The 24,435-nt window shown below is 53.8% G+C and overlaps 2 protein-coding genes across 4 annotated transcripts in view; one reads left to right on the top strand and one right to left on the bottom strand.

Annotated features, from left to right (window-relative positions):
* The first annotated feature begins 324 nt into the window (after positions 1 to 324).
* On the top strand, positions 325 to 8,335 carry Tmem120a (transmembrane protein 120A). The gene is made up of 12 exons (XM_038345550.2): positions 325 to 535; positions 2,218 to 2,336; positions 2,537 to 2,653; positions 6,399 to 6,458; positions 6,655 to 6,750; positions 6,990 to 7,079; positions 7,175 to 7,240; positions 7,340 to 7,401; positions 7,487 to 7,579; positions 7,689 to 7,753; positions 7,869 to 7,937; positions 8,017 to 8,335. The coding sequence occupies exons 1-12, from the start codon at positions 455 to 457 to the stop codon at positions 8,128 to 8,130; spliced, it is 1,032 nt and encodes a 343-aa protein (XP_038201478.1). The 5' UTR covers positions 325 to 454; the 3' UTR covers positions 8,131 to 8,335.
* Positions 8,336 to 8,495: 160 nt separating this feature from the next.
* Positions 8,496 to 24,435, bottom strand: part of LOC119824950 (NADPH--cytochrome P450 reductase) — a 42,395-nt gene continuing 26,455 nt past the window's right edge. For all 3 annotated transcript variants that reach the window (XM_038345547.1, XM_038345548.1, XM_038345549.1), the window contains 14 exons: positions 16,616 to 16,664; positions 14,447 to 14,575; positions 13,567 to 13,716; positions 12,964 to 13,088; positions 12,736 to 12,825; positions 12,244 to 12,342; positions 11,260 to 11,376; positions 11,054 to 11,172; positions 10,156 to 10,337; positions 9,918 to 10,067; positions 9,522 to 9,792; positions 9,294 to 9,439; positions 9,110 to 9,195; positions 8,496 to 9,007 (listed from right to left, as the gene is read on the bottom strand). In XM_038345547.1, the coding sequence (XP_038201475.1) occupies positions 8,863 to 9,007; positions 9,110 to 9,195; positions 9,294 to 9,439; positions 9,522 to 9,792; positions 9,918 to 10,067; positions 10,156 to 10,337; positions 11,054 to 11,172; positions 11,260 to 11,376; positions 12,244 to 12,342; positions 12,736 to 12,825; positions 12,964 to 13,088; positions 13,567 to 13,716; positions 14,447 to 14,575; positions 16,616 to 16,664 (1,858 nt within the window). In that variant the 3' untranslated portion in view covers positions 8,496 to 8,862. The remainder of the gene's footprint in view (positions 9,008 to 9,109; positions 9,196 to 9,293; positions 9,440 to 9,521; positions 9,793 to 9,917; positions 10,068 to 10,155; positions 10,338 to 11,053; positions 11,173 to 11,259; positions 11,377 to 12,243; positions 12,343 to 12,735; positions 12,826 to 12,963; positions 13,089 to 13,566; positions 13,717 to 14,446; positions 14,576 to 16,615; positions 16,665 to 24,435) is intronic.

The following is a 24,435-nucleotide window of genomic DNA, read 5'->3' as shown; positions in this document are numbered from 1 at the left end:
CAGGGCGTGGTGGATGGCTCACGCTTCTAATCTGGGCACGCGGGAGGCAGAGGCAGGGGGATCGCTCGGTTCCAGAGCAGCCAGGGCTACGTAGTGAGACGCTATCCTAAATAAATAAAAATAAAGTGTTGGAAGCACGTGTCGCCTTGGTTTGTGAGTGGTCGGAGGAAGCGGTCATGCGGGTAGGATCGCGGGGAGCACAGGTCCGGTTACGAAGTCGGGAGACGCCCTGCGGGCACGTGGCCACGCCCAGTTCCCGTCCCGGGCTCCGATTGGCTGCTCCTAGGGGCGGGGCTCGCGCTCGGATTACGCCGGGCCCTTTCCCGTTGGCAGCAGCGGCAGCTCGAGCCCGGAAGCGGACGGGGGCGGTGGCGGAGGCGCCTCGGGCCAGCCGGGGTTGCAGCTCCGTCCTCCCCACTCGTGGCTCCCCGCGGCCCGTGGCGTGGACAAAGACATGCAGTCCCCGCCCCCAGACCCGCTGGGCGAGTGCCTGCGCAACTGGGAGGATCTGCAGCAGGACTTCCAAGGTATCCAGGTGAGCGTCCCTGAGGCCATCCGTGCCCCGAGCCGTGTCTCTCTGTCTCGGGGACAAGGGTCGGGCAGCCTTAGATTAGACATAGGGTAGCTCGAAGGGGTCAGGGGTCGAGGCCCTCTCCCACTTTTCTTCTTAAATGTCCGATGGCAGCCCCGATTGCCTGCGCGTCCCCGGCGTGCTTGGGCGGGATCCCTCTGTACCGGGTCATCTCGACTTTGTGCAAAGGCCTTGGAAACAGGTCAGGATTCCTCTGTTGCCTCTCCCACTGCACTGCTAACCGACCTGGGACCACGTCCCCTTCCTGGAAAGTAGTCACCCGAGGCAGAGCCCAGCGGGGCCTGGCCTTTTGGTTCTGTCACCCCGCAAACGTGCAACCGGACAACGCCTTCCCCGCCCGCCCTTGGCCAACTCCTTGCTGAATGCTGCAGGGAAGCAAGTTTAGGTAAAATCCAGGCTTGAATGGAGATCAGAGCCATCTGAGACAGAGGGACAGCGCCCACCTAGGGACAGGAGAAGGGTCGCCTTGGCGCGTGTGGGGTTCTTTCTTGTAGGGAGAGGTGGGCGGGGCAGACTGTACCCGAACCTCCTGGCTTGGCAGAGTCTGTCCGAGACCATTGGAAAACCTCCTAGTTCCAGGTGAGGGTTGTTCGTGGCCTCTCTGTGCCCATACTAGAGAGAAGGAAGCTGCTGCTTCCAGGAAGGCTGTCACTGGGCAGAGGTGGCATATGCTAGAGCCTAAGGAGGATGTGGCAGCCGGGCTTGGCATGAGAAACACCCAAATAGCGGAGCCTGGCCAACTGGAGACTAGGTTAGACCTTTGCCTCTGCTGGACTGCGCCCAGCCTCATGTCTCCACTGCGGCTGCCAACCCTTCCCAGCCTTCTGGTACTAAAACTCTCTCTAGAGGCCTAGAGGGCCCCAAATCTCCCAGTTTTGCCACCACTACGATGCCCTCTGCCTTGATTTTCCCACACTGCTCCTTGCCCTGTCTTTACTTTGCAACTTGCAAGGTTCACCCCCCAGGGCAAAGTGCCTGGGCCAAAGGTGCTTGCCGGAGGGTGGTAGATGGGAGGGACTGGCCTTAGGACTGAAAGCTGGCGACTTTGACCCGAGAGGAGACATTGGGAATGCCTGGGTGGAAAGCACCATGGATAACCCCGGATTCCACTCCTTCAGGTTAGGTAGGTGGGAGGAACTGAGGAGGTGAGGGTTGAGTTCAGGCAGCCCCTATGGTCTAGAGCAGTGGTTCTCAACTTGTGGGTTGTGACCCATTTTAGGGGGCGAAAGGCCCTTTTACAGGGGTCGCCTAAGACCACTGGAAAGCACAGATATTTACATTATGATTCATAACAGTAGGAAAATTGCAGTGTATGAAGTAGCAACGAAAATAATTGTATGGTTGGGTGTCACCACGGCATGAGGAACTGTATTAAAGTTTGAGAAGGCTGAGAACCACTGCTCTAGACTGAAGATGATGCCAGGTGCAGGTGGCACAGAACACCCAGGCAGAGCTGAGGACAGCTGACCTGTTGTTGAGGACTGGTGGAGGATCTGAGTTTACTGGAAGAGGAACCTAGCTCCTGGCTTGCCTCAGGGGTGGAGCAATCTCTGGAGGTCCCCAAGCGAGCTGGTTCCCTGCCCCGACAGCTCCCCAGTCAAGCTTACACCCTCTCCTCTCCCTAGGAAACACACCGCCTGTACCGCCTGAAGCTAGAGGAGCTGACCAAACTCCAGGGCAACTGCACCAGCTCCATCACCCGCCAGAAGAAACGGCTCCAGGAGCTGGCCTTGGTGCTGAAAAAGTGAGGGTGGGGTGCCTTCCCGCTGGGGTGGGTGCTGTTGAGCAGTGGGTGTGGGTGCCATTGGCTTACCCCGGCGTGGCTCTTCTACTCTTCCACTCCCTGGGCTTTGTTCCTTTCTCTGTCCCGAAGGGTTCCCACTGGGGTTCCTGCAGGACTCGGGCTCCCCCACCTGCACTGACTGACTCCCGCCATACTCCCAGATGCAGACCCTCTCTCCCACCTGAGTCCACGGAGGCCGTGCAGGAGCTGGAAAACCAGATGAAGGAGCGCCAAGGCCTCTTCTTTGACATGGAAGCCTATTTGCCTAAGAAGAATGGGTGAGTCCTTCCTTCTTCCAGCTCCAGGGATTTCGTGAAGCCCTAGCCTCTCTCGGTCAATCGGCAAAGGAGACCATGTTGACGGCCCAGCTGTCTGACAGCTCACGGTCATGGGAGCTTGAAGGGGAGGGTTCAGGGGATTGGGGCCTCAGTGATGGACGTCTAACCCCACACATGGCCAGACACAGCTTCCTGGTGTAGGGACAGCTATGTCATCTTCAGAGGCAAGGAATGAGCACATGCTTGTGGTCCTAACAATTCTGGAAGCCGAGGCAGGAGGCTAGGGAGTCCAAGGTCCTCTTTGACTACATAGTGAATTCAAAGTTAGCTTGGTCAGCATCTTGTGTGTCAGGCCAGCCAGGGCTATATAGTGAGACACTCCTTCAAAAATAAAATAAAATAAACCAGCCAGGTGGTGGTGGCAGAGACAGGCAGATTTCTGTGAGTTCAAGGCCAGCCAGGTCTACAGCGTGAGCTCCAGGACAGGCTTCAAAACTACAGAGAAACCCTGTCTCGAAAAACCCAAATAAATAAAAATAAACCAAAGGGACTGGAGAGATTGCTTGATGGTTAAGAGCACTGGCTATTCCTCTAAAGGACCAGGGTTTGATTCCCAGCACTTACATGATAGCTTACAACTGTCTGTAACTTCAGTTCCGAGGCACCCGACACCACCTTCTGTCCTCTGTGGGCACTAGGCACACGTGGTACACATACACACATGCAGGGAAAACACCCATACATACAAAAAAAAAATTCCAAAACCAAGTCAAGGGCTGGGGATTTAGCTGACTGGTAGAGTGCTTGCCAAACATGATTCATGCCCTGGGTAGTGGAGCTGGGTCTGTGCTGGGCAATGCATTTGTGTCCTGGATGGTTTTTATGTCAGCCTGACACAGCTAGTGTCATCTGAGAGGAGGGAGCCTCAGCTCAGAAAATTGCCTCCCCATAAGATCAGAATCAGGCTGTAGGCAAGCCTGTAGGACATTTCCTTCCTTCCTTCCTTCCTTCCTTCCTTCCTTCCTTCCTTCCTTCCTTCCTTCCTTCCTTCCTTCCTTCCTTCCTTCCTTCCTTCCTTCCTTCCTGTTTGCTTTTGTTTTTTGAGTCAGTGTTTCTTTATGTAGCTCTGATTGTCCTGGAACTCACTTTGTAGCCAGGCTGGCCTTGGACTCAGAGATCCGCCTGCCTCTGCCTCCCTAGTGCTGGGATCAAAGGCGTGCGCCACCATGCCTGGCTCTAATGTAGGGCATTTTCTTAGTTAGTGATTGTTGGTGAACGGCACATCCCATTGGGGATGGTGCCATCCCTGAGCTGGTGGTCCTGGGTCCTATAAGAAAGCAGGCTGGCCTGGTCTACAAGAGCTAGTTCCAGGACAGGCTCTAGAAACTACAGGGAAACCCTGTCTCGAAAAACCAAAAAAAAAAAAAGAAAGAAAGCAGGCTGAGGAAGTCATGAGGAGCAAGCCAGTAAGCCACACCCCTCCATGGCCTCTGCACCAGCTCCTGCCTCCAGGTTTCCATATGGTTTGCGTTCCTGCCTTGGCTTTCCTCAATGGACTATGATCTAGGATATGGAAGCCAAATAAGCCCTTTCCTCCTCAAGTTGTGTTTGCTCATGGTGTTTCATCACGGCAGTGGTAGCCTCGACTGAGACCAGAATAGTGGGGTGCTGCTGTGGCGGACGTGCCCATGTCCTTTTGGGGAGTGGAGCTGGCCTGAGCAGAGGACACTGTCTGTGCGGGCTGAGGATGGTGGAGCCAGAGAAATGACCCAGGCCCTTCGTAGTGCTCCGAAGACTGAATCCCAGACACTGGCTACTGAGTTCTTTACACAGTTGGAATTTGGTTTGGTCTTCTTCCTGTTGTGACTGCACCCTGGTTCTTCTCTCTCAAAGTAAATTATTATTTTTTTTTGTTGTTTTGTTTTTTGTTTTTCGAGACAGGGTTTCTCTGCAGCTTTTTTAGAGCCTGTCCTGGAACTAGCTCTTGTAGACCAGGCTGGCCTCGAACTCACAGAGATCCGCCTGCCTCTGCCTCCCGAGTGCTGGGATTAAAGGCGTGCGCCACTATCGCCCGGCAAAGTAAATTATTTAACTTATTTTGATTTAACGGGAGCCCACAGCCGAGAGACTTTGAAAAAGGTTTTGGAGTTTTACAGAGACTTTTGAATTTTAAAAGGGACTTTGTAATTTTGTTTTGTTTTTTTTTTTCGAGACAGGGTTTCTCTGTAGCCCTGGCTGTCCCGATACTTGCTCTGTAGACCAAGCTGTCCTCAAACTTAGAGATCCTCCTGCTTCTGCCTCCCGAATGCTGGGATTAAAGGTGTGCGCCAACCACCGCCCAGCAGTACTTTGTAATTTTTAAAGAAATTGTGCTTTTGAAGTGTTTGAATTGGCAAAGTCTGTACTGATTTTAAGTTGGTGGTATGTTTTGTATTGTGATGTTTATTAATACGAGATCTTGGGAATGAGCAAGAAAGGAAAGGTTGTTAAATGGTGTTGAAGTGTCAGGTTGACGAGGGGTCAGTTGTCTGGATAATAGTTTTCACATCAACCTGACCCACGCTAGAGTCATCTGAGAGGGGACCTTAACTGAGAAGACGCTCAGTAAGAACAGGCTGTGGGCAAGCCTGCAGGGCATTTGCTTAATGAGTAAATGATGCGGGTAGGCCCAGCCCATGGTGGGTGGGGCCACCCCTGGGCTGCTGGTCCAGGATTCTATAAGAAGTCGGCTGAGCAAGCCAGGGAGCTGCACCTCTCCAGGGCCTCCGCATCAGCTCTGCCCCCAGGTTCCTGCCCCGTTTGAGTTCCTGCCTTGGCTCCCTTCAGTGACTTGCAGTCCAGGATGTGCGAGCCATAGAAACTCCTTCCTCCCCAAGTCGCTGTCTTTCATCCCAGCACCATTGATCCTAAGCGTCTGGGAGGACAGAGGCTCCATTCACTCTTCGGGAGTTCAAACTCCCAGCCGCCTTTGTAGGAGGAGGGCATCTCTTTGCTGTGCCCGAGGCCTGAGTGGGGACAGCAGCCCCTCTGCTGGGCGCAGCTGCTTTGTAAGTGACACAGTGTTGCTGTCACACCTGGAATTTCACTAGTGGGAGGGTTAGAGATGCAAGGAGCCTGGTCTTGTTGCTTGGTTTTGATGGCATAATTTTGAGACAGGGTCTCCTGTAGCCCAGGCTAGCCTCAGCTTCCTGCTAGCTTCCTGCCTCCACCTCCTAAGAGCTGGGATTACAGGTATAAGTTCTTATGTGGTGCTGGTGACTGACCCCAGGGCACACACCACCGGCTGAGCCATCTCCCCCACCTGGACTTCTGAAGGGAGACGGGAATGAGGGCCGATGTGTGGCTATGGCTATGTATGGGAAGTACTGAAGGGGACTCAGGCCTGAGTTTCTTGGAGTTGAAAAATCAAAGAATTATGGGATAGCAAGAGAAGATAACCATCCGCCCAGATGCCAAGTCCCCGTGCCCACATCTGAGAAGTGGTTTTAGATGTGGGGATAAGTTTCTCATGGGGAAGGACATCCAGGCTCTCAAGGTACCAACATGGGGAGGTCCCAGACAAAGCACCACAAGCTGGAGACACTGTTTACCCAAGGACAGGATTCTGGAGCAGGCAGGGAGAGAGGTGAGGTGTCATGTGTGGCTGGTCAGTGTCCCCTCCTAAGTTTAGAACATGGCCAACGGGCAAGGCAGCGGGCTCTGGATTATAGTGTCTCTGTCACTCAGGCCGTCTTCTGTCCCTTAGGTTGTACCTGAGTCTGGTTCTGGGGAATGTCAACGTGACACTATTGAGCAAGCAGGCTAAGTATGTAATGCTGGTTGTCGAGGGTTGGCTCTCACCCAGGGTTCCCCACCCACCTCTGACTTTGCTTGCTATGGTCTTGGGGTTCTGGGTCAACTTCTCCAGGCTGGCCTGTGACCTCTGGGCATGGTGGAGAAGGAAGCCCCTCTGCCCCACATGCCCACCCATGAGTGCGGATGCCTGTCCCTCGCCCTACCAGGTTTGCTTACAAAGACGAGTATGAGAAATTCAAGCTCTACCTCACCATCATCCTCATTGTCATCTCCTTCAGCTGCCGCTTCCTGCTCAACTCCAGGTGTGCACGCTGGTCTGGTCTGGGACGGGGTCGGGGACTTGGCTTTGATCTTGGGCTGGGCTGGGATGGGACGGGGTCAGGGACATGGCTCTGATCTTGGGCTGGGTCGGGACGGGGTCGGGGACAAGGCTCTGATCTTGGGCTGGGTCGGGACGGGGTCGGGGACAAGGCTCTGATCTTGAGCTGGGCTGGGACAAGGACAAGGCTCAGACGTTACTTCTTTGTACCCCACTCCCCAGAGTGACGGACGCCGCCTTCAACTTCCTGCTGGTCTGGTATTACTGCACCCTGACCATCCGAGAGAGCATCCTCATCAATAATGGTTCCAGGTGTGCATGCGCAGTGGGGTGGGTCATGGCGCATGGGGACTTTGTATCTGGGGGAGCTGCTCTGCTTCACAGGGGTAACTGGCACCCTCTTACAGGATCAAAGGCTGGTGGGTGTTCCATCATTACGTATCCACGTTCCTTTCGGGAGTCATGCTGACCTGGTGAGTGACCAAGACCTCAGTTGACAGGAGGATGGGGTGAAGCCAAAGCCCCAGGCTCTCTTACCTCCCCTTCCTTCCTCTGCTTCCCCCTAAATTTAGGCCAGATGGTCTCATGTACCAGAAGTTCCGGAACCAGTTTCTGTCTTTCTCCATGTATCAGAGTAAGTTTCCTTGCTAGGAAGGGAACAGGGGGAGAAAGCCTGTGGCCCAGAGCGGGTCTGACATGCGCACCTGTCGGCCACCCAGGCTTTGTGCAGTTTCTGCAGTATTACTATCAGAGCGGGTGTCTGTACCGCCTGCGTGCCCTGGGCGAACGGCACACCATGGATCTCACTGTAGGTAAGTCAGTTGGCCCTGCTCTGTAGCCCCAAGGTCCCTGGGGAGTGAAGGTTTCCTGTCCCTTCCAGCCTGTTCACCACCCCAGCTTTTTCCTACCCCTCCCCAACAGAGGGCTTCCAGTCTTGGATGTGGAGAGGCCTCACCTTCCTCCTTCCTTTCCTCTTCTTTGGACATGTAAGTCACACTTGGGTGTCCCCTTCCAACCCTTGGGTGTCTACCTCTTGATCTGAGTCCCAGCGGACACCACACTTACTGAAGAGATCCCCCCCCCCCCCCCCCGCCTTTACAGTTCTGGCAGCTTTTTAATGCGCTGACACTGTTTAACTTGGCCCGGGATCCTGAGTGCAAGGAGTGGCAGGTGAGCCAGGGTCTAGGATGCATGGGAGAGTCCATCTCGACCTCCCTGTCCTGACCCCGGCTGTCCCCAACCCCTGCAGGTGCTCATGTGTGGCTTCCCCTTCCTTCTCCTCTTCCTCGGCAACTTTTTCACGACCCTCCGAGTGGTACACCAGAAGTTCCACAGCCAGCAGCACGGGAGCAAGAAGGACTAGAGTAGATCCGATGGCCAGCCCCAAAGGGGCTTCTGACCTGTGTGCCAGGTGGGGCAGCAGGTTGGGGCACCCCTGTGTGGATGGGGGTTCCCTTCTGTGCCCCCTGGGCTTCGTGGGCTCTGTGGGCCCTGAGGAAGGCCTGGGCCTGGAGCCCAGCTTGCAGTATTTGGGTTCTGGGCCTCAATAAAGGAAGAGAGGCATGGAAGTGTCTGATGGATTGTGGGTGTGTTCTTCTAGGGGAGGCAGGACTTGGGGTCCCCCAACACAGCACTGTTGATTCTTGGCTCTTGGTCGGGGAGGGGTGTTGTCTAACTGAAGCAGATCCCAAGATAGACCCCATATTGGCTCCAGCAACACCAGGCAACTACAGAAAACAACTTTATTCCAAGGGCCAGGTTATTTAAAATTATATACACTCATTCAAAATCATGTGGTGGGGCTGCACCCCAGCTCAGTGGAGAGAAGAGCCCCTCTGTACAGCTGCCGAGGGCCTAAGGCACCCATCACCCAAAGATGGGCCTGGTCCCTCTTGCCATGTGCCCTGGGGCTGGGCTGCTTGGTACAGTGGACCAGGCTCAGCCTAGGGGCCCAGGAGGGCATCACTCAGGCGGGAGGAGTCAGTCCCTGGGCCTCCCTGTGTCAAGGCCAGGCAAGAACCACCAGAGGTGGAGGTCGGCAGAAGGGAGCTAGGGAAGTGATTACAGGGAACGAGGGATGGGAGGGCGGCAGCTCCTAGCTCCACACGTCCAGGGAGTAGCGGCCCTTGGTCATCAGCTTCTTAACATAGTCCACAGCCTGGGTGTGCTCCATGGGCCCAAACTCGGCCACGATGTCATAGAAGGTGTTCTGCACATCTTTGGCCATATTTCGAGCATCCCTGGGTGGAGACAAGGGGACAAGAATGTGTGAGGGGACTTGACGGAGCCACCCTGTAGGTGGGTAGTCGGCACCGGGTGCCTTCCCAGGCCTCTCTACTCACCCGCAGACATAGATGTGGGCACCGCCTTCGTGGATCAGCTTCCACAGGTGTTCTTTGTCTCTCTTCAGCAGGTGTTGGACATAGACCTGGGGGTGGGGAGGAGGGGTTGTGAGCAGCGTCCAGACGCCACAGCGCCACCTTTGCGTGGGGCAGCCCAGCCCGTCAGCACAGCCACCTGACTCACCTTGTGGGCCTGCTCCCGGGAAAAGGCCACATTAAGCTGGGTGAGGGCCCCGTCCTTGTGGAAGCGGGCCAGCTCTTCACGGTAGAGATAGTCCTCATCTGAGCGCCGGCAGCCATAGTACAGCACTGTCTCTCCAACCTCCTTGCCTGGGCAGGGGTGAGGCTGCGGTCAAGGGGAGCTCTCTGGCCTGGCCCTGACTCGTCACAAAACCAGAGCCTCGTGGCTTACCTTGCTCTCGGAGCCAGGCTCGCTCCTGGATGAAGCCCATGAAGGGGGCGATCCCTGTGCCAGGGCCTACCATGATAACAGGGGTGGTAGACTTGAAAGGTAGGCGGAACTGAGATTTGCGCACAAACATAGGTACCAGGGCCCGGCGGCCATTCTCGCCTGCTGGTTCTTTGGCCCGAAGCCAGCTGGTGGCCACCCCCTTGTTCACTCGCCCAGACTTGGCTTCGTACTCCACAGCCACGGCGCAGATGTGCACGGAGTTGGGGTGCACCTGGAGGAAGGACTGGTGTGAGCCTGGCCTCACCCCCTACAGTCCCTTTCTCGGTGGTTTTCCTTGTGGGTACCCAGAGTCCATCACCCTAGGGGGTGCCTCCCCGGCAGAGCTGGTGCCCTCACCTTGGAGGATGAGGCGATGGAGTAGTAGCGGGCCTGCAGCCGAGGCAGCAGCTCGCACAGGTGGTCAATGGGTGGCCGCAGTGATGGGTAGTCTTGGAGAATGGCTAGGATGTGCCTCCGGGCCTCCACCACCCAGCTCAGGTACAGCTCCTGGGGAGACGTAGAAGAAGGTGGGTGACCCGGGATGTGTGCTGGGTGAGGGTGTGGAGGGGTGTGGAGGCGGAGCATGCAGGCTCACCTTGCCCTCGCCTGAGGACGATGCCATCTTGTGCAGGTGCTCCTGCTCTGAGGGCTCTGAGGCGTACTGCGCTAGCTCATAGAGCACGTTGGTGCGCGGCGGGTTGGTGATATCCAGATAATAGGTGAGGGCCGTGCGGTAGGTGGTGGGGCAGGGGAATGGGTGCTTCTTGTTGGATTCCTCTGCAGCAGAGAAGGGGGACTGAGTGAACAGTTGCCCCCTGAGGCAGGGCGGGGGTGTCATAGGGGATGGAGGTGCTGCAGGCCTTTGTACAGGAAGCTGGAGCTCCAGCCTGCTCTCTATTGCTTCCTTGGCTCTGTGGGACGGCTCAAGCTTTCTGCCAGGCATAAGTGTCCATCAGAGGAATCTAGTCATTGTAGGCTGCCAGGCCTTGGAGGAAGCATAGTGTGTATGTTGAATAGAACCAGCTCCTTCGGTCCACGTGTTCTAATGCAAGTCACTAAGGGCAGAGCCAGGACTTGGGCGGGTACTGTGTCCACAGTGGAAGGCCCTGGGATTCAGCAGCAACCAGTACCTGCTCACTGTAAAGGAACCTAGAAGGCATCGAGGGTTGCCAATCCCAGTGCTTACATTTACCAGTGAGGCTGGAGGCCCAGGAGCAGGGAGGCAGAAGCCTGTAGCCACAGCTATGGAGCCTGGGCCTAAGATACAAGGCTTGGTTTAGCAGCCTTGTATACATCCAGGAGGATGTATGGCTGGGTGGCTTCCCTTGCTGCCTGGCTCTTGGCCTCAGGTGTCCTCCCTCTATAGCTATAACAGGGATAGAGGGCTAGATCCCCATGCATGTCTTAGGGCATGGGGCCTTGGCACCCGGGCCACAGGCCAGAGCAGAAGCTCAGCCTTCAGGGCTAGTCAAGGCCCTGGTTGCAGGACTCACCATCGAGATTGTTTAGAGACATGACGACATCCAGGTCAGCCCCCAGGATCTCCCCGATCTGGTTGACCAGGGTTGAATCGTTGGCTGGGTACACGGCCACATGATCTCCAGACTCATACCTAGAATGGAAGCACAAGGCTCAGGAGGAAGCGAGCAGATGACTCCGTGCCAGGCTTGCCCCAGGGGAGACGAGAGGCAGCAGGTACCTGATCTTCGAGTCTGAGATGTCCAATTCCAGGTGCATTAGATGCCGCTCAGTGCCCTGGTTCAGCTTCCGGTTGGTGGTGACAGCAGCCAGGAATGGATTCTTGGCATCGAAGGGGCTGATGGGAAGAAAGGTCATGAGTGATTGGCTTGGGACCTGCTTATACTAAACACTGGGAGCTAAGCTGGTGGGCAGGCAGAGGGACATGAGGGAGCCAAACTGAATATGGCAAGGGCTGAAGTGGGCAGAGCAAAGGGACACAGACAGGAAAGCAAGCTGGCTCCTAAGAAACATGTGAGACCCTCTATATTCTGCCTATGGGGGGGCTGGGCCAGGGGGTGGAGATACTTGGCTTTCACACTGACACAGAGACCACAGCGTGGCTAGGAGTGGCAGATGGAAGAGTCTGCCCAGCGGGGGGCGCTGGCGTGACTCAGGGCAGCAGATGACTGGGGAGGATCAACATGAATAATCTGGGCAGCACCCAGGGGTACGTAGGGTCAAAAGTGAGCAACATGACTTGATCAGTTTTTGGGACATGGTTTCCTATAGCCCAGGCTTGCCTAGGAACCCACTATGCGGGTGAGGATAACTGGGCTTTGGATCCCCCCTCCACTCCTGTGTGCTGAGCTTGAGAATGTGTGTCCCCCACGCTCAGTTTGTGGAGGGCTGGGGACGGAACCAGGGCCTCACACGTTAGGTGAGCACTCTGTCAGCTGAGCTGCCGTGCCCAGATAGCTGTGAATTCTAAGGAAAGGAAGAGGGCTTCTCGCCCAAGTTTGATCTGCCAGAGCTGGCTCCCGAGGCCTCAGTGGGGAGCAGTGTCTGTCCCTCGGGCAACTTGTGCCCTTCCATATAGTGGACGTGAAGGTGCAGTACCCCACTGTGCTCACTCAAATAATGACGGAAGGGACACACATCTGCTTGGGATGTGAGTACACCAGGGGCCCCAGACTGTCAGCTACACTTTCCTTCCTCTACTTACGGTTTCTGGTTCTCATAGCTCTTCAGACGGCCCATCTCACCCGTGTAAACCTTGGCAGTGTCAACATTTTCGTGGACCACGAGCTCATACTGGCGAATGCTGGGAGGGGAAAACCAAGGCTGGGGTCAGGGCTGGGAGGAAGGGGGTTGCAGGGCCAGTCATAGCAAGAAAGGGTTGAACTACACAGTGGTCGTGGGTGGAAGACATATGACAGCAGGACACAGCGGACCCTGTAGCGGTCACAGCAGAGAAGCAAAGGGCAAGGGAAGGGCTGAAGCCGACCCCGAGAGCCTGAGAGGATCAGCAGGCCAGGACGCACAGCTGGAAAGGAAGTCAGTGTCCTGGCGATGCCACGGGACAGGAAGGGAAACCCCACCTCACCCCTCACCTGGAACAAGGACCTCCCAGATCCCATGCCTGAGCTCTTGACATCCCTCCTCATTCGATCCCCAGGGCCACCCACCCCAGGCTCCAGCCATGGCCTCCACTTACCTTGACTCCTCCCCAGTGGCTTCCACCCCGAAAAACTCGCACACAGCTGGCCAGAACTGCTCCCTCCATGTGATGAAATCCTCTTCCAAGCTGGAGAGAGGAGAGGCTTAGCTGGGCTAGACACTGACTAGATACCAGCTCCTCACCCTTGTGGCTCCCAACCCTGCTGGGAAGAAGGGTGGCCCACACTCCAGGCTGGGACCCATGCAACTAGGATGTGGTACTTACTTCCCATCATCATCACCAAGGCCCAACTCAAAGATGCGCTGGGCACCAAGTTGCTCCAGTCGCTGGTCCACGTACTTGCCCATGGCATTGAAATGCTCATAGGTCTTGTTTCCAAGGCCGAACACCTGTGGGGACAGCAGGGAGGTTCTGAGGCCAGGACTTTAGCCTGCCCAGTGGGGTCTGATGACCGTGGGGTGCACTGAACCCTGCACTGAGAGCCTCGGCACTATGGGCACTGAGAAGAACACCCGATTACTTTATTTAGGTGACCTGCAGTCCACAGATGGCTCCTTTTATGGCTAGCCTTTACGCCTCAAATCCAAGTGACCAACTTAGCCGGAGGCTCCAGTCCTCCTTCCTTGGCCAAATTATACTGTTCTGGCCCTCATCCAGTAGCCAATGTCCTGTGCGGTCAGCTGGCAGCATGGGAGACGCTCTGGAAGGGTGAAGCTACACTAAAGGAAGGATAAGGCTCTCTGCTGGAAACACCCTGGCCTGTAAAACGGTGAAGGAACAGATGGGGCAGCTTGCACAGGAGGACCCTAGGGTTCTGGGGAGGTGCCACAGGCCAGCGTGTGCCCAAAGGATTCTGTGGAGACTCACAGCAAACTTGACCCCAGTGAGGTCCACGTCAGTCTCTTGCAGCCAGTCATAGAAGTCCTGGGCGTTGTCGGTGGGGTCACCCTCACCATACGTGGCCATGCAGAAGACTACCAGGGACTTGTCGATCTCAGGCAAGCTGCTCAGGTCGGCCTAGAAAGACAGGGGTGTCGCCGCTGTGGCCTGAGCCCACAGGTGGTGGCAGGTGGGAAGGCCTTGGTCCAGGCCGTCTCCCATGCATTTCAAATATGTTTAAAAGGAAGTCTGGAAATGGAAGAGCTTTGTGGCAGGAGAGTGGAGTGGGTGGAAGAGAAGGAGTGGACACTGGGGGAGCGGGAGGCTCTGAGAGAAGATCCACCTTACAGGGGATGTCTTTTCAGTTTGCAGGGGAGTGGGGAGGATGCTACTGATGAATATGGGAGCCAAGGAGGCAACTCCTGAGCCACCCGCTCCTCCCTTCTACCGTGGCTGTTTTGTGCACTATACAGAGCCACCCCATGTAAGGGAATGGAGGCAGGCAGTACCAGGAGAGTAAGCGTGGTGAGTTGGCAGTCAGGGGCAAAATGCTCCTGTCCCTAGCTGTTAAGAAGATGGCTGGGATCTGTCATATCCTACGCTGGCTTAAGAGGAACGATATCGGCAGGATGGCTTATGGCTAAGGAAGGACCCGCTGCCCCTAACTATGGCCTCTGACCAAATTCTCAGCCTCTCTTGACCCCTCCCTGGTTCCTCTTCCCTCAGCTGTAATACACAAGGTATTAAGAGCCTCAACAGACAGCAGGCTTAGAGCTCTTTGAGATGACCCCACCCAACACCTTCCATAGACAGGGAAGAGGCAGCCTGGGGTCCCTCACACTTGGGCAGCAGGGTGGGGCTCACTCACCAAGTCATACTCTTCAGGGTCTGCGGACATGCCCCGCATCCCATAGCGGTGGGCATCCTTGGACAGTCGGTTAGCAAACTCCTCAGCGGTTCCCGTCTGGGAGCCATAGAATACGATAATGTTCCTTCCCTAAGGGAGCGGGCAGACACACGGGTGAGTAAGTGCCCAGGGTAGAGCAGAGACACAGGGCAGGCCTGGCAAGTGGAGCCCTCGTAAGTCCTCTTTGTTCTGACTTCAGTTCTTCACTGAATCTCTTGGGCTGATATCTGGCTGTCACAGATGTGGTGATGGAAGAGGACATCACCCAAAGGACTCCAGCTGGAGTCATCAAAGTAATGTCACACACATCGTAAGACCATCCTCAGACACTGGAAAAACCACAACCTAATATTGAGTATAAAAAGGGAAAGGGGCCGGGCGGTGATGGTGCATGCCTTTAATCCCAGCACTTGGGAGGCAGAGGCAGGCAGATCTCTGTGAGTTCGAGGCCAGCCTGGTCTACAAGAGCTAGTTCCAGGACAGGCTCCAAAGCCACAGAGAAACCCTGTCTCAAACAAACAAACAAACAAACAAACAAACAAAAAAGGGAAGGGGACTAGGAAAATATGGATTAGCTGATATCCATCTTTCTTTACATATGTATATATCAATAAACATAACACACAGTGGATGTGGTCCTTTGGCATTTGTAGGGGTCCATAATCTCCTTCCATACACAGGATACCAAAATCTGCAGGCGTCAAGTTTCTTGTACAACACAGTGAGGCAGAGGCTAGAGAGATGGCTCAGTAGTTATGAGCACTTGCAGAGGACCCAAGGACAGTTCCCTGAACCCATATCAAGCAGTCCACAACACCCTGTAATTCTAGCTCCAGGGACTGAACTATCTCTGGCCTCAGTGCACACCTGCACTCTTGTGCACAACCCTCCCCCTCCATAACTAAAAAAATAATAAAAATAAGGCAGGTGATGGCAGCGCACGCCTTCAATCCCAGCACTCAGGAAGCAGAGGCAGATGGATCTGAGTTCTGGACTACATAGCAAGTTCCAGGACAGCCAGGGCTACACGGAGAAACCCTATCTCAAGAAACAAAACCATACACACACACACGAGTATATGAGTATGTATATACATGAGTATATATGAGCATATATATGCATATACACATATGTAAAATAGATCTTAAAATAGGCATTTACATGGGCTACATCTATCCTTTATACTGTCAATTTAAAAAAATATATTTTCTCTCTTTTTTCTTTTTTGTTTGTTTTTTGAGACAGGGTTTCTGTCTGTAGCTTTGGAGCCTGGAACTCATTCTGTAGCCCAGGCTGGCCTCAAACTCACAGAGATCTGCCTGCCTCTGCCTTTTGAGTGCTGGGAATTAAAGTCATACGCCACCACGCCCAGTTTATTTGTATGTCTATGCATGTGTGCATCATGTGTATTCAGGAGCCACTGGAGGTCAGAGGTATCTGATCTAGAACTGAAGTTACGGATGGTTGTGCGTCACCACGTGGGTGCTGGGAATTGAACCCGGTCCTGTACAAGAGCAGTGGGCACTCTTACTACTGAGCCATCTCTGGCCCTCTTAAATTTTTAGACAGGGTGTTTCTATGGTAGCCCAAGCCAGCCTCAACTTTTGCTTTTCCTGCTTCACTTTTCTTACTGCTGGGATTACAGTTGTACATCACCATACTGGCTTCTAATGTACCAACTGTGTGTGTGTACACACGCGCACGTGTGTCAGCAGGGACCTGTGGAAGCCCAAGTACCACACTGAGTGTCCTTCCTCAGCTGCCTTCACTGTTTGGTTTTGAACAAGGCTCCTCACTGCTCTGGAGCTCAAATTAGGCTATGCTTATTGACCAGGGAGCTTTGGGAACTGGAAGCATATGCTGCCCAGTCTGGATTTTTATGTGGGTTCTAGGGAATGGACTCAAAATTGTAAATATTGATAATAAGGAGGAGGTAGGTTCTTACCTTTTAGTTTATTCAGACAGTCAAAGTAAAAGCAGAGCCCCTACTGTTGTGATAAGACCAGGATGCCCTTAGCACTCGGGCCTGCTAGGTTCCAGCAGCCCTCAGCCCCCCATCAGGCCCTCTCTTGGGCCCCCTCGGTGCCCACCACGGCCAGACTCTACTAGGAGCTGAAATAGGAATCTTACCGTTTTCTTCATCTTTTCCACGAAGCTGCTCTCTTTGACAGATGAAGTCCTGAAAAACGAGACAGTTTATGGGGGACAGATGCAACTTACAGGATGGGTGTGACAGGCAGTTGGGGGACATTCCACAGGCTAGCCCCTAGTGATGAAGCTAAGAGTGGGACTAGTCAGTCCAATCACTCCTTCGTGTGCCTCAGATTCATCAATGGGCTTACAGAGGACAGCTCTGAGTCCAGCCTGGTCATCTGCCTGTGCTCCCTTCCCAGCGTATGGCCCCTCTCCATTTTCTGTCCCTTTTATTCCTTTGCCATCACCTCAGGCAAACAGAGCACAAGCTGAAAGAGGCTCCAGCCTCAGCCTGAGATAGTGAGCCAATGGGAAACTCTGTCTCAGAAAGTAGGGGTCGGGGGGCATGCAGAGATAGCTCAACAATTAAGAAGGCTTGATCCGCAGTCATGAGGATAAGTGCTTAGACCCAGCAGCACAGAACAAGCTGGGCATCCTGCGCACCAGCCTCTGTCCGTGCACATAGCTGCATACACTTACACAAAACAAATACGTAAGATTTAAAAAGCAGCATTTATGGAACTCAAGGTGGCGTCTGGTATCCACACACCTGTGCAGCGTGTGCATGCTCATGAACACCGTCCTCATACAGACACACATACAACTGCAAAAGGAAACAAGGACAGCCGGGCGGTGGTGGTACACGCCTTTGATCCCAGCACTAGGAAGGCAGAGGCAGTGGTGGTGGGTGAGTTCGAGACCAGCCTCTTCCAGGACAGCCAAGGCTACACAGAGAAACCATCTTGAACAAACAGAAAGGAAGCCCTGAGTAGAGACTGGTGTGAGAAGTCTTCTAAAAAGCAATCCCAGCTCTTGCTTCTCTGGTCAAGTCACTGACTCACCATGCCCTTGTGAGTAGACACATGGACTTGATGTCCCCTGGACTTAGCCTGGCCTCCCCTGATCCCTTCCCACAAACCCCTACTGTCCTTCAACACAGAATTGGAGCTTCCCCAGAGCAAGCTTTCCCTGCCTCCCTGCAGCATCAAGGTCACCATGCTCAATAGGGCACATACATCCATGGAGCACTTCCCACCCCATATTCAAGTCGCTTCCTGTGAGGACTGGCTTTAATAACCAGGAGGTATCTGTGTGTCTGCCTGGCACTTGGCACACAATTCAAGGCTTTCCTACATGGCTGCTCCAGGTCTCCCACCCAGCATCTGGCAGGCAGAGGCAGACAGAGGCCTCTGGGGATATTTCCCACTCCCGACCCTTTCTGGGCTGAGAAGCCAGCTCCTGGCTTTTCTCAAAAGACAGATGTTTTCATAGAAGTCACATCTCCAGCTGGGACAGGCAGGGCGGGAACGGGCACCATGCCAGGAGCTGAGGGTGGGGACTAGAACGTGCCATCTCTGCTTTCCAAGGGCCTGTCCTGTCCTCTGAGCTGGAGCCCGGGAAAATCACAGAAGAGAAGCCACGTCAGAGGCAGAGCTGTCTGCAAGTCTAGGTCCTGTCACCACATAGGCACGTGACATCCTGGTCCTACTGTCTGAAGGGCTCAGCTACTAACCAAACTTGACTTCCACAGCATTCCTGAGCCCTTTCAGGTACCTGGAACCTTGGTTGACACTCAAGAGAACAAAGGTCTTGGAACGTGAACAGCTGTCTGGGCTAGTCTGTGATTTTAGACACCTAACAGCCTAAGGTGGCACAGGGCCAAAGGTGCGATGCCCACTGCCAGAGAGACAGGAAAGGCTGGGCTCCATTCTCTGACAGCAAGTGGCTCTCAAGAGACAGAGCAATAGGCTCCCAAGGGCACAAACTAGGGACAGCTAGCTGGGGGTGAGCAGGACGGGGCCTGAGGCTAGTCTCCTGCTGTAGGCGAAAGGGGCAAACTCCAGGCCAGCTGGCTCTGGCCACAGTGAGGTGAGAGCCCCGGACAGACAGGTTTGCCTGGAGACACTCTCCTTGACCCTGGAGACACAACCATGACACCCAGCACTTCTTGTGGGGGAGGGGAGGTGGCAAGAGGTCAGCCTCAGGTGTTGTTCCTCAGCTTTGTCCACTCAAGGTCTCTCACTTGCCTGGAGCTCACCAAGCAGGTCTGGCTCACTGGGCACCGAGCTCCAGGGATCTGCCCGGCACTGGAATACAATCCTGCCTCCATGCCCAGTCTTTTCACACAGGTTCTGGGGATCAAACTCAGATCCTCACTCATGCAGCAAGCACTTTACTGGACCATCTCTTGACCCACACTTTGAGGCCCAGCGCCTGTCCCTTGATTAGCTTCGCTTTGGCCCTGGGGGACAGGAGAACTTTCCATCTGCTCCCTCACTCGATGGATTCAGCAGGGGCAGTGGCCTTTGCTGAACAACTGCACTATGTCCCTTCTGGGCAGCCCTTCTATCCCGGGAGCAGCTCCCAGCCAGCCCAAGGAAGCAGACCTGGTAGCACCTATCCGGGGGTCAGCTGGACCCTAGCCCAGGAAGTTGCCTCTCCCTTTGGCAATGGATGGCAGCCATGAGCCGCCTGCCTACGGGCTACCCGCACATCCAGACCGGGGCTGGAACTGACCTCAGGGTGGGCTCATCCGGCGGAGATGAGTATGCACATCCCATGATGCCCCTGTTCCCAACAGGGATTAAGGAAAGAGGAGGGTCCCACACTGAGCTCTGTTGCAGCTGGCTGGGAGCCAACAGAAAGGAAGTTCAGCTCCGTCCATTCTCAGTGTGGTGAAGTAGGCAGCTTGGGCCCAGACACCCCAGAAGTCCTCTCAGAAACCTCCGGTACCTCTGCCTGCCTCTGTCCCCATGAGCTTGTGAACTCTGCAACATCTGGCAGCTCCAGCGGGACTGAGACTGCAGCCTCCCATGATCCCCTGCGGCTGGGGTAACACCCCCCCTTCTGTATGGACTCAGGGAAGGAGAGAACATTTCCACCCCCCCCACTCAGTCTCCTTGGTAACTGTTTATATCAGAGCCCCGTTCCCCACACCCTCCCCCTTTCCCATTAGGAGAAAAAAAGGATGGAGAACAAAGCTGTCCCAGCCCTGACACAGACGTGTGCAGGTTGCATCAATAAGAACCAAGCCTGCCATTGCTGCTGCCAGAGTCCCGAAAGACTCTGGGGACATCCTGGGCACTACAGGGAGGTATACTTTCCCTTCCTGCGCCATGCAGCGGGGACAGCCAGCACAAGATCTTAAGGAACCCCTCTCTTGGCACCCAGGCATAGACCCCAGAGCCCTGTGCAGGTGGCAGCTGGCCCAAATTGTGGGAGTCCAGATACCACATGGCTCCACAGCAGAGCCTGAAAGGTTCCAATTAGCCCCCCACCCCCAACCCTCCACTGAGAGCAGGCGCCTCTAAAGTCAGCTGCAGGCCACTAGAGTGGGCAAGAGGAGAGGAAGGGGAAGGGAGGGGAAGGGAGGGGAGGGGGAAGCACTGAGTCACTGGGTGAACCCAGATGCCTCAAGGGGGTGCATTTTTTATGCTCCTGTCCCAGGCAACGAGGAGAAGCACTTCTGAAAGCTGAGGCAACTCAAATTAAATTTTCTGTGTGGCAGAAATGATTCCTCCTGGGCTATCCCGCTGCTTGGATGGACCTGGGAATCTGCTTTTGAACTTGCAGAGCCTGTCTGTCTGGCAACTAATGTCTGTGGGCTGCAGGGTGAACAGGCAGAAAGGGGGGGTGAGGACAAGATACGATGTCAGCAGGAGTGGGACAGCAGGTCCCAGCAGGAAGCCAGGGCTGTGTAGAGCTTAGAGAAAAGTGGACAGTTCTCTTCAGGGTCCCACCCCTAGGGGAGCTGCTGCAAAGGGAGTTGGGAGACAGACAAGGGCAGGTGAAGGGCCGACAGAGGCCTCAGGTCAAGACAGAAAAATTGCTGGGCCTGGTGGTGGCACATCCCTGTGTCTCTCTGATAGCAGCATTTTGGAGGCTGAAGCACGAGGACAGAGTTTAAGGCTAGCCTAGACTACAGAGTAAGTTTGTCTTGTCTCAAAAAACAAACCAAACAACAACAACAACAACAAAAAAAAACAAAACAAAGTTAGGGACGTAGTTCAGTGGGCAGTGCAGTTGACTCCCAGGCACGAAGCCCGCAATCCACCCCAGCACCAGAGACACCGCACAGGGATGGACGGCAAACATACACTTGTAATTCCAGCACATGAGGGTGGAAGCAGGACAAATGGGAGTTCAGGATCATCCTCTGCACTGGTACACAGCAAAAGAACCTGTCTTTATGGAAGGTGTCACAGGTACTTTACAGAGTTTCGATGTAGTCATGTCATAAGCTTTATTGTGCATGCAGGACTGAGGTAAGTGTCACCAGGAGAGTTTTCATCAAATTGTGCTGTGCTTAAACTTATGCCGAAAACAAACTATTCAAGGTCAGACTCCCTAAGTTTAAACCAACCCTGGCTACTTCAGGATTCAGGACTTGAGCTGAAAAAACTAAATAAGCAAAATAAACCCTTTCCTACCAAGTTCCTTTTGGTCATACGTTTCATCATTATGAAACACTGTAAGACAGTCATAAATGACTCAGTAGGTCAAAGTGCTTTTCTTGCAGTTATCCTGAGACAGGCCGCATCTGGAGGGTCAACAGGAAGGGCAGAATCTACTTGGTCGGAGAGTAGAAAAATGCAGGTGACCTTAACAGGTGGCACAGAGGTCCCGGACCTATGCTTGCAGACGAACCTCTTCAAACCACTTCTGGGTCATGCATGGTGTCCTGCCTACCCTTCACATGGTAGCTCCCTCCTAAATGTCTTTCTCACTCTTAAAAGAAGTTTTTGGATGTATTTTAGTGTTTTATATGTGTGAGTGTTTGACCTGCATATATCTGTGTACCATGTGTGCCTGGTGCCCTCCAAGGTCAGAATAAGGCATCGAGACCTCTGGGACTGTGAGCCACCACGTGGGTGCTGGGAATTGAACTCAGGTCCTCTTCAAGAGCAGATAGCGCGCACACACCCACCCACCCACACCCACCCACACACCCCGCAGTCACGCCTTTCTCTCTGAGGAACACATCTGTGTTTCTAGTTTTGTGCTCTCTGGTGCAAGGACATCTGTACAGAAAGGGTGGCCCTGACTGGAAGTGGAAAGAACCCCTTATGCTCCTCCATCTGCTGACGCGCCAAGATAAAGACGGACGTAAGAGCTGCCTGCAGCCTTGACTCTGGGCAGGGCTGCGATTTCAAAGGCGGACAATCCCAAAATAAAGGAAATAAAGGTCACTTGAGGAAACGAGTCTTTGCGGCTTTTCTAAACAAGCCCCAAGAGGGCACAATCGACCAAATCCAGATCGTAGGAAACTATGAAACAACAGGCTGGAGTTTCTTTCACTTAAGTGTTGCAAGGGAGGGACAGGAAGCCAAGAACTGCTGGAATGGGTACTGTGTTTAGGAAAAGTTGCCATTCTTAAACAAGCAGCACTAGAGTTCTACTTAGAGCTACCAGGCTGGGAGTGGGGCATTTTGGGCTGACGGGACATGGATGACTGTGATACTGATTGCTTAACTGTACATGTGTCAAGACTCAAACATGGGGCTGGCAAGATGACTCAGTGGGTACTTGCTGTCAAACTTGATGACCTGACTTCAATCCCTGGGACCCATGTGTATAGTTAAAAAGAGAGGGTTTTAGAACAGGGTGTGACTCAATGGTAGAGCACTTTCTGAGTATGCACAAGAATCTGGGTTCCATCCCTAGTACTGGAAGAAAAACAAGAAGGAGGATTTTATTATATGCAAATTATAACTGAATATTCCTTGCCACAAAGAGAAAAGAATAGAATGTATTAACAATGGCAATAAATGACTTTTAAGATACTGAATTTTAAAAAGTCCAACCTAAAAATCTAATGGCAAAGCTCTGATCAACCAATCAAGGATGAGAACAAATGTCCTGACGAAGTCTAAAAGCAGAGTCCAGGGAGACAACAGTGGGTAAAGTGCTTGCCTGCCACCGAGCCTCAACTGGAATTCAGTCCCTGGGTTGCACATGGTGAAGGGAGAGCGCTGGTTGCTGGGAGCTATCCTACGAGCTCTAGGCATCAGTGCTAGGATTAGCGCAATGCATAGCCATGCCTGACTTTCGTTACATGGGTCCTGGGGACCTTATCTTGGGGTCCCATGATTGCACATCAGACACTTTAATCCTCTGAGCCACCTGGGATTCTGGCCACCATGCTTGGCCTAACTTCTAATTGGTTTTTACCCTTTCTCTTAGTCCCTATTCTCTTCTCTCCAGCCATGCCCCACCCCTATTGCTTTTGAAGATGTCAGAGTCTGAACTCTGGCTTTCCCTTAATCCATAGCCTAATAAGCCCTACCCAATGTTCCAGGGATCCCCAAACTCTTCCTCTCACTCTCCCCAAACGTGCTCCAGCCTGTATGTCAGAGTCACCACCCTCCTATCTATTCTAGGCACTGAGAGCCCAGTCATCAGCTTTCCTTATGTTCCCCTCAGGGGCCCTCTCCTGGGACAGTATCACCTTCCAGGGGACCACATCCTGAAATGATTTCTCCAGCCTCCTTCCTGCCCTTGCCCGCCCTCTGCCTTCCCTATTACCTGGATGCAGCCATTGTGAAATCAGGGTTGGTCATTTTGCCACTCCCATAACCCTCTGGTATCCGGTCCCAACCTGCCCTTCTAACTATACTTCCCACACTCCCCTGCCGCTCCCCAAACCACCCCAATACCTCCACCTATGGATACCATCGCTGCTGCCCAAATCCTGCTCTGCCTCTGGAGCTAGATTCATGCTGCGACCCTTTCTAGAACCCCTTTCTCACCCCGAGTCAAAAGCAATCCCTACGTCTTGAGCTCCCTAACTATGTATACCTTTGACCCCAGGACAGTGTACCCCAGAGGATCTATGTACAGGGCTATAGCTGTTCTGTTCTGGTGCTTTCACACAGATGTTTATGACTGTGAGCCAAGCCACCACCTCCACCTTCTCTTTGTACCAGACAGGCCTGGGATATGCTACATGCTCCATTCTGTGGTAGGTACCTCTCTCAGCAGGAATTCTGCCCAAGAAAAGAGTTCAAGTAAAAATTCAGGGCAGTGCACTCTCTCTCAGCTCCAAGAGGAGTAAACTTTCTGCCAGTTATGCTGACCTGGCCCAAGAAAGTAGGTATTTCCAGGCTCTGGTGTCTTTATTGGGCACACATGGTCAGTGGCAACTGGGACAGCATTCAGAGGTTCAGGGAGCTAGCTTCATTTCGATCTGTGGGAGGGCCGCAGAGGTTTAAACTCTCAGAGAGAGTCACTTGGGTACCCAGGGGCACCTCCTGACTTGTATACCTCTCTGTGTTTGGAGTGCTTGCTGGCCAGATTGCAGCTGGCTTGTTATTTTGGCTTGTGTAAACATCCACACCCGTGGGGCTAGGGATGCAATTCAGTCTAAGAGAGCATTTGCTGTATCTGCACAAAGCTGCCCGCCACCCTTTCGGTGCAGAGCATCACATAAATCAGGTGAGGTGGTGCACAACCGTAATACCAGAACAGGGTGGGTGGAGGCAGAAGGACCAGAATCCAACACAGCAAGTCAGAGGTTGGCCTGACTATGTGAGACTTGCCCTCAAAAGATAAGAAAGATCAGAGATGACTCATGAGTAAAAGCGCCTGCTGATAAGCCTAATGGCCCTAGGACCCCCACGATGGAAGGAGAGAACTGACTCCACTGTTCTCTGCACCACGGCACATATCTACACACACACACACACACACACACACACACACACACACACAAATTCATACAAAACCTAAGCTCAATGGTTTGATGATAAGCATGTAAC

Source organism: Arvicola amphibius, chromosome 10 (genome assembly GCF_903992535.2).
Source record: "Arvicola amphibius chromosome 10, mArvAmp1.2, whole genome shotgun sequence".
In the NCBI taxonomy this organism is placed as follows: Eukaryota; Metazoa; Chordata; class Mammalia; order Rodentia; family Cricetidae; genus Arvicola; species Arvicola amphibius.
Note: the sequence above shows the minus strand (reverse complement) of the source record. Positions and strands in the feature narration are given on the sequence as shown.

Coding starts and splice junctions, on each gene's coding strand:
- Tmem120a (XM_038345550.2), top strand. CDS start 455: ATGCAGTCCCCGCCCCCAGACCCGCTGGGCGAGTGCCTGCGCAACTGG. Junction 7,080..7,174: donor CTCATCAATAATGGTTCCAG/GTGTGCATGCGC, acceptor ACCCTCTTACAG/GATCAAAGGCTGGTGGGTGT. Junction 7,402..7,486: donor GTCTTTCTCCATGTATCAGA/GTAAGTTTCCTT, acceptor TCGGCCACCCAG/GCTTTGTGCAGTTTCTGCAG.